This window comes from Octodon degus, unplaced genomic scaffold, assembly GCF_000260255.1.
Source record: "Octodon degus isolate 3935 unplaced genomic scaffold, OctDeg1.0 scaffold00008, whole genome shotgun sequence".
NCBI lineage: Eukaryota > Metazoa > Chordata > Mammalia > Rodentia > Octodontidae > Octodon > Octodon degus.
Genome location: NW_004524584.1, coordinates 25,996,818 through 26,006,028, shown reverse-complemented (window position 1 = coordinate 26,006,028; position 9,211 = coordinate 25,996,818). Strand labels below are relative to the sequence as shown.

The following is a 9,211-nucleotide window of genomic DNA, read 5'->3' as shown; positions in this document are numbered from 1 at the left end:
TTCTCACGCCTGTTTCCCACGATCTGACTGGCTGGCCCCTTCAGGGAATTTCCAGATGTTCACGGCCCTCTCTGACTGTGATGCCTCCCGTGTATTTTGGGCTCGGTCTCTGTGATCTCTGCCTTCCCTTGCCCTCTTCATGATTCTCCTATTGGTTAGTCGGGGCCAGTGTCTTCACCTAATGAGGCCCATTTGTAGCTAATATAATCACCATGTACAAGTTCTGATGCAATACTCTAGATGTAGCTGCAGAAATCTACTATTAAATTTTTAGAACATTTTAAAGCTGCATTACTTAAAGGCAAAGTTTCTCTACCACAGTTAATTAGAACCAATTGCAACTAGATGCACTTTCTTGTCCTTGAGGCACTTTTTAAAATTCTCTGTGCCTCGGCTAGCTCGTCAGGAAAGTGATGGTGATAGCTATGATGGTTTTACTGATACACAAAATAAAGTGAAAAGACTAAGTCCTGCCTATCACAGATGTGTGTCTAGGTAATGTCAGAGTTGGTTGTCTCCATAAAAGTTCGACCGACTTCCCCTGTTACTAAGGAGATGAGAAGATCATCGTCACGGTGGGGTCATGGTGGTGCTAACTATATTATTAGCATTTTTGCGCTTTGCAAAGTTGGTTCTGGTTCCATTCGTGTCACCTAGATGTTTCAGTCCGCACACTTGGTCATCTGTCCTGCATGTTAGATACCATATAGGTAATTCAGCCATAACAAGCAACTGACTGGTGGCTAGACATTGGTGTGCACAGAGAGCTGTAAAGTGTCACTGGTGACCGGAGATGTCACACGAGGGCCAGGCTGGCCTTGGCTCGCATGTCACTGGACAGATGTTGCTGCCTCTCTTGATCCCTGTGCTGTGTGTTTGCAGCTCCTGCATCGGGGCCCAGGATCCGTACTGCGGCTGGGATGCGGTGATGAGCAAGTGCACCAGCCTGGAGGAGAGCCTCAGCATGACGCAGTGGGAGCAGAGCCTCGCCGCCTGCCCGGTACGTGCTGCCCTGACCAGCCTCCCGAAATACCACTCTCAGGAGCCGGGTCCTCCTGAGCACCCCACTATTGCACCCCACCCCTAGGTTTGCAAATCCGGGCTGCTTTTTGGAAACTCTGACACACGTGGCTTGTCCACGGGCCACCCAAGATGCTGTCACGCACTTTGTGCCTGCTTGAACTGTCTGAAAAGCAAACCACGGCTCACTGGATCTTGGAACATAATACCGCTCACTGATTCTTGAAATTTTTTTCTCTACAGTTAGTGTGGACCCTTTGGCTGTTTTAGCACTAATAAAATGGGAACTTCCACATCCATACATTTCCCTTGGGTGCTAGAACTCCAGAAGCTGATATAAAGGAAGAAGACTTAAAAGGGTAAAGGAAAGGATATTAGTTTGACCTTATGTGGGGCAGACTCACAGACCCTGCTGCGGGTCACAGGCAGGCCTGGGAGAAGCAGCCTGCCGTGCGTTCCCACGGTGAGCCCGAGCAGTGGGGAGAAACTCCTGCGTGTAGAGCCCGACCCTGGATCCAAGCAAAGCAAACTCTGCAGTTTTGTCTATTTATGTGGGTCCTCATTTGTAGGAACCAGTTTTGGTTTGCCTTTAAGACTCCTCATCCACTGATCTCCAGTTCTCCATCTGTCCTTACAGCATACAAATAGCAGCTCTTAACTCGCATGGAACCAAAAAGCTTCAGTGTCACTTCTCCAGCGCACCGCTGCAATCTTTACCATTAGTGTGGGCACAGCCCTGCAGGGCTGGGGGTGGCGGGGAGCCGCACAGTCTCGAATGAATCCCTTGCTTTCCCGGACACATCAGAATTGCCTCATTCCTCTGAGCTGTGTTGCCTCTTGTGAACCTGCCCTTTTCTCCATCTACACCACGTGACCGTGAAGCCTAGCCTAGAACTGGAAGTTGGGAAAGCAGACAGAGGAAGAGAGGAAGGCAGGAGCTGGGAAGGGCAGGGTCCCTCCCCAGGGGTAGGCATGGGCTGGAGAGGTGGGGAGGTCTTTGTTCCTACAAAGGGGGCGTGTGTGTGTCTCTGTGTGTGTGTCTCTGTGTGTGTGTCTGTGTCTTTCTGTGTGTGTGTGTGTGTGTGTGTGTGTGTGTGTGTGTGTGTAGGCGCCACACTTCCAGGCTCCGAAGATTTCCAAATGCAGTGACTGCGAGAATCATTGATTATGCAACTCCAGAACCTTGCTTCCAGAAGGAAATCCTTCTGCCATGTCTCTTAGAAGTAACTAGAAAGCTTCAGAAGTGGGTGCAAATTCACTCTTCTTGTGTGAGAGTGATTTCAGAGCACAGAGGTTACTCCTCTGAAGAAAATAAAACACAGTATATAAGATCTAAGTGTGGCTCCCAATACAGACAGGGCCCTTAGAAGAAAGAGCAAGTCTTCCTGCTGATGGACTTGCACTATAGTGGTAAAAAGTCAGTTCTTAAGGCCTGAGATCATCGATCCCAGGCACCCAGCGTTGTCTGAGTGCGTATCTGAGATGTGCTGATAACCTAAAGGGAAACTTCCACTCACCCACTTGGCAAAACTTAGGGCCATGTCTTACATGTTACATCTCGTATACTTCTCTTTTTTTAAAGAATATATTTCTATAGTTAGAAAGAAAAACGAGGAACCTAATGTTTAGAAGTAGCCAGAGAGTTAGCCCAGGTAGAAGAAGACAGCTTCTAGTAAAGTCTGGAGCAGTGTCAATTTGCCCTAGTACTTTAAAAATAGAACGGAGAGGTGGCTTCTGGCTTTGTGGCTGGCACTCACAGCAAAGTCTGTTTCATTTGATGGAAGGCGATTTCATTACACAGAGTCTGGTTCCTGTCCCCTCACCCAGGCGATCTGGCCAGATACCAAAATATATATTCATAAGGTAAGACTATATGGAGAAGTCCACAGTAAATAATAAACTACATTATTTGAAGAAAACCAAAGGAAAAAAACACATACTTTTTTGATGTATATAGACTTTCATCTAGCAAATTAGAAATGATATATTACTATGAAAATTGCTCCTATAAAAAGGGAAATAAAGTACTATTGTTACAATTATTACTGATAATACTAGTGGTAGTAACATAGTAATAAAATTACTACTATTTTAATTATACATCTTTTTATAAAAGTTTTGTATATAAACAAGCTGAAAATTATTGGCACCAATGTAGAAGAGTCTTAACTTAGATATTTTAATAATCATCTAAAAATTAGTTTATTTCCGTGTTAATTTTGAAGCTTAGAGGAAACACCTCTACCTGTACTTTAGGTCTGTGAAAGTTCAAGTTGAAAAGGAGATTCCCCCAAGAAACCTTCCTGGAGATTTAAAGGTTATTTTCCAGTAAGAAACCCGTATTTTAATATATTACTTATACCATGTTTTACGTGAGGAGAACCCTGTTTAAAATATTTATCAGTTCCTGTAGTCCAGAGGCCAGGACAATTGCTCACTGGCCTATTGAAGAACATTTTATTTGCTTATGAAATAGTAATTGAAAACATTACTCTCAGCTTAAAGGATTTGAAATGCGTGAGCAAGATCTAAATTGGTATATGTGGACCAATGAGAGTAATAAATGTGCTTTGCATAACTTGTAATGTGAACATTATTTAGCAAGTGTGGTGTACTCTTATGAATCTATTTGGCTTTTATTTATGCATGAATGCCATCCAAATCCTTTAGAGGTACAGGATTACTGGTATACCGTCTATATAATGAGTCCCTGATCCAGAATACATCCTACTATACTGAGCAAAATGCATAGACCAAATAAATACCTAAAGTCCTCCAATAGCCAGACTCATCTCAGACATCTATACAATGAGCATCTTTAGGTGAAAAGAGAACTTTTCAGTAATCAAACTCAGCATGACGCCATAGACTGGAATCTGAAGAGTTTCCTGGAAACTCTAGAGCTTTGCTGGGAAAGAAGCCAGGATGTTAATCCAGTATATCTGACTTCCTCTCATCTGCAGGATAATGCTGCTTCCAGTTCGCAGTAATCCCTAAAGCTGTGGCTGATAAGTGGATGGTTGACCCAGTTTGTGACCCTATAGGTTATACTCAGAGAGCAGAAAAGACAATATTTCTGCACTTTATGATGAAATCTACCATATACAAAGTAAAGGGAACCCAGAAAAAATTTAGCCTCGAACGCTGTGCTCCAGTGTCCCTTAGGTAACTTCCCAGGAGTTAACTCATTGGCTATCCATGGGAGGCCTCAAGGATGGTCACTGTTGCTTCCTTCTGCTGATGAGAGGACTGGGGCTCAGGAGTGTTAAATAAGTTTGCTGCTGTTTTCCAGTCCCAGTAGAGATCAGAGAGCACTTAAGTTGAGTTCTTGGAACTGCTGTCTTCCTTTGTTGTTCATTTGTAGAGCTAGGCTTTGGGATGAGATTAAAAGTTTATAGGAGGGTAATAGTTAGAGCACAGTAAAAAATACAGGTGTGTTCTAGGGGCCTTTGTACCCACTTTCATCATAAAGTGCAGAAATACTGTCTTTTCTGCTCTCTGAGTATAACCTGTAGCATAACAGGTTATACTAAACTGAGTATAACCTGTAGTGTAACAAACTGGGTCAACCATCCACTTATCGGCCACAGCTTTAGGGGTTACTGCGAACTGGAAGCAGCATTATCCTGCACAGCCTTGGTCAATCAACAGTTAGCTACCTGAATAAGAATGAATCAAACATATGGATTATGCTTGTTAACAAACCTGGTTCTCCTTAGGTTGCACTGAGCCATTCATTATTTCTTAGGTGGAAGGAAATTAGCTATTACACATTTAGCAGCAGATAACATGTTTCTTCCTTGAGAGTCTCAGAAGTACCTAGAGAATCACATTACTGAATGACCTAGCTGAGATCACAAGTTGTGGACTCTGATTGAGCTGACTCTTGGGTCTTTTCTAACCAAGTGACTTTCAGAAAATTGCATCTCCTATCTGGACTCAGGTCTCATACCTGTGAAAGAAGACATAGTTACTTGGACATGGGAAGAATTCAAGAAGTTAATATGCATAAACAGTGGTACTTGGCATATCTTACAAGGGCACATGTAAAGCACATAACCCAAGCAGATGAGCCCTTGGCAGAAACCTGGAAGAAAGTTCAAATATAAGAAATTTAGTCTAAGTTGCTTTCCTTCCTCTTCCCTTTCCCTGGGTGTTGGGGCTTGAACCCAAGGCTCTTACATGGTGCACAAGTACTCTACCACTGCCCTGCCACCCCAGTCCATATAACTTTATTCCTGATATCTGTTTAAGAAAAGTTAGAAAACTATAAAAATACTTGTTAATATAAAAACTAAAGCCATGGAACTGACTCTGTAATTCATAGTCCTATTTTCTAGACAGTCTCAAGTTAATATATTCAGGGTCAAAACAAGCACATGGCTAAATGGAGTCTCGAGCCTTTTCCCATGATTGTCAGCTCCTCTGAGGACTGCATGCGCATTTTTCCCCTAAAGAACGTGAAACCAGCTTCCATGCTGGGATGAAGTGTCTGCCCCACAGTCTGCAGCTACCCCATCCACAGCCAGGACTAAAGCCATGTTCCTCTTTGCAGAATGACCTTCACTTCATGCTCCCATTGGTCAGGTGCCAATGTGGCTCTTTCTCTTCAGAATTATGGGAGGATTACTGTTCCTTTGTATTTGCCTCATCCCTCTTCATCACTGTCACCTTGGGGGCTGGGGAGATAGCTCAGTAGAATAAGTGCTTCCTGGCAGCCTGAGTTCAATCCCTGATTCCACCAAAAAAAAAAAAAAAAAAAAAAAAAAAAAATCACTGTCACCTACTCCAGTTTCTTCCTCTCTCCATGTGTGTCATTCTTCTCATTTCAGTGTGAGCCATTCTTATCAGCTCAGAATTTTCCCATGCACATAACTGATAAGGAAGCTCTGATAACATCTCTTTATCTAAAACCCCCTTATTTTAGACCATACCGAAGGATAAAGCAAACAATTCCAATGCAGCAGCTCTTAACAGGGAGGATTATGGGAGATCACTGGCCCCAGGACCATCTAGCAGGGCCTGGAGATATTTTGGGTTGCTAGACTGGGAGTTGTGTACTACTGGAAGCTGGCGGGGAGGGCACACATGTCACTGAGCATCTTATAAAGTGCAAGGTGGTTCCCACAGAAAAGAATTATCCCTGCCAAATGTCAATTGTGCCAAGGTGGAAAAACCCTGAACTGTAAAATAGTAAATAAATACATATAAACAGGCTGGCATTTGAAATTACATTTTTCCCAGTATTAGCTGTATAATCTTTGGCAAGCAGTCAAGTTGCCTTGATTCTTAGTTTGCTTTCCAATTAGCGCAGCACTGGTGTAGCTGTAAGAACTGGATTCCCAGCACCTTAGCAGTGACTGTTGTCATCCTGAGATGCATCTGACGGTTGTGCTGTCAGAGTGGACTCTGCTGTCCCACTGAGAAGAGCACTGCACGAGCAGGTCCCCGAGTCTCTGCACTCACGAGATGGCAACAGATGTGCTGAATGTTACCTCTTCACATGCCCGAATCCCAACCCAAAGAATAACATGTGGGAGAGGAGTTTTCCTGTCTCTGTGGCAAGAAATATCTGGAGTCCTCTTGCAGTCCCCCCTTGAATTTCATTGGTCAGAATTGGGTCACGTGTTCACGCCTAGTCTGAGAACTGGTCCAAAGAGGAGGTTGCTCTGCCTGACTAAGGCCATTTGGGAGTATCATTCTGGGCTTGGGCACCTCCTGTTCAAGGGGCATAGCGTTCTACTCTAGCCTAGAGTAGAGAGGAAGAATTCCATAATGAGCACAACCCCACTGCAGTCAGCACTTCCTCATGACAGTCTACCCTGACTGGAGTCCCTGCACAGGATCTTTGTTTGCAAAACCTGAGGTCCTCAAGTCACTTTCAAGAGGATTGTTTTAAGGAAGCACAGGGACCAGAACTTTGGGTGATCTCTCACCCCATAATCATTGATTTGTCACCATTATGTTGTAGCTCCTCCTGGCTTTGTGATCATAGTGTTTTCTCTCTGCTTTGCTGAGTTTCAGGCTTCTGCACAACCTCTCTTCTTTCCACCGTTCATCCACTCAGCAACGGAGAGATTGGCAGCAAATATGGGATTCTTGTGCAAAAGTCCAAGAAACGAACATGCCAGTCATTTCTTTAGGAAATCGTGAATTGTGTTGCATGTTTAAATACCCTAACCCAGGGGTAGCGAACCTACTGCATCCACCATAACACCGTGGGCTGTCTGTGTCATTGAAAGCTCTTGGAGGCTTGCTATCACGGCAACGGTAGACGCTCCTTCATCTTGGTAGCCGTAGCAAGACTTCTGTCCCCACTTCCCTCCCAGAAAGATGCCTTCATGCCAGTGGTGGGTGGGCACGGGTGAGGCTGCAGCTCTGTGGAGAGTGAGAAAGGGCTTCTCATCATCCAGGCTTGCCTGAGCCGGGCACCATTTCAGGGCCGTGGTGGAGGCACGCGGTGAAAACTGACCGGAATTCAGCCTGCGCCAGCCTGACCTGGATGGCACCTTCATCTTCTAGCAGGCCTCCAGGCAGGCCAGGAACTTCAGGCCCAGTGCTCAAGAGCCATTTTCTTTAGCCTGCAGCACACCTGAAGGTAGGAAGCTCTGCACACTCTTACCCTGAAGGAATCATCCTGGTGGGGCATGTGTGTGACGGGGCCAGGGCCTGCTCCTGAGCCTACTCAGCAGCCTACAGGCCCAGCAGCAGAGGAGACCTAGCTCTGAAGGGCTCACTAGCACATGCTTCCCTGTCCCAGACTGATGTCAAGTTCCGGAAATGACCGCAATGACCAGTTGAACTAGTCAAAGTAGCATGACTCTATTTTGTGTAAACATTATAGAAAAGTTCTCTCTGATCACCACTGCTGGTCTGTGAACAGAAACTCATCCTTTTTTGATAACAATAACAATGATGTCCCCATAGCACACAAGCATGTAAATGTAAGAACATGAAGACTGTGGTAATACCTGTCTGGTTAAATGGAGAGAGACACTGTGGACCCTTCATGGACACAGGAATCCTTTGGAAAGGGAAAGAGGAGGTAGGTCAGTGTGTGGAGCACGAGTGTGGGAAATATCTAATGCCAGGGCCTTTGATGCTTTAACAAGAGACTTTACCAACACCTTGTCAGTCAAGGATTGGTATGCCAAGGACTTGAAATCTTTGGACTGGAAACCTGTAGCTATCTCAGTTACTCTTCCCTTGTTGCTGGGACAAATACCCAACACCCAAAATGAAGGAAGGGAAGGTTTATTTAGCTCACAGTTACCAGAGATTTCAGTCCATACTCAGCTGGCTCGAAGGCAGAGTGGCACATGGCAGAGGGCAGCCGTTCATGGTGGCAGTGAAGAATAGAGAACAAAAGGGAGGAGTAACAGCAACAATGGCTGAGGAGAGCAAATCTGTCTCCCCTAAGTTGCATTTAGTTTGTCTTCCCCTGGCTGAGTGTCATACTCACACTGCAATCCCAGCAGCACTCACACCCATAATCCCAGTGGATCATGAGTTAATCACCAACTCTCGAAGTCCACTCCATGACTTCAGGAGGCTTTGGTCCCCCAAATTAGACACAGACCTTAACAGTAGCCTAAATTGAGCAGGCTCATCTAGAATGAAAAGGGTTTGGAAATGAAATGGTTTTCTACGGGCGGACAAGATAGCTGAGCAGACTAAAGCACCTGCGTAGGCAAGCGCAGAGACTGTGGTTCCATCCTTAGCGCTACTTGTGTGTCAGCCCCACCCCCAGGGTGGGTTGAGCCAGCCAGAGTCCAGGCATAGTTGCACATGGCTGTCATCCCAGCGCTGGGCTGAAAGCAGGAGGATCACCACGAGTCTGAACTGCATAGTGAGATCCTGTAACAATCCAATACATGAAAATAAAGGTCTTCTACAGAATCCTCCAAACACAGCTCCTCCAGGCCCAACTGACCACTCATGGCTTGTAACTACAAAACAAAAGGGGGAGATGGGAGGCGCAGCTCAAGCTGGAGATCAGTGACACATGTAGCCCAGAAAGTGCAGCCTCAAGAATGCGGGTTCCTCTAGTCTCCAGAGCACTGCGTGGTTGAGGCAAGCATTGGGTGGAGGATTTCACATGACATTCAACCTCCCCAGTGTAGAAATAAATGCATTCTAGCTGGGAACTCCTTCTCTTCTTCTTTCTCCTTCAAGAGAATGGGGACCCCCC

General features: G+C 45.3%; 1 protein-coding gene across 3 annotated transcripts in view; it reads left to right on the top strand.

Moving 5' to 3' along the window:
- Sema5a (semaphorin 5A) overlaps positions 1-9,211 on the top strand; it is a 530,837-nt gene that overhangs the window by 444,906 nt on the left and 76,720 nt on the right. For all 3 annotated transcript variants that reach the window (XM_023706626.1, XM_023706624.1, XM_004625196.2), the window contains one exon: positions 883-1,000. In XM_023706626.1, the coding sequence (XP_023562394.1) occupies positions 883-1,000 (118 nt within the window). The remainder of the gene's footprint in view (positions 1-882; positions 1,001-9,211) is intronic.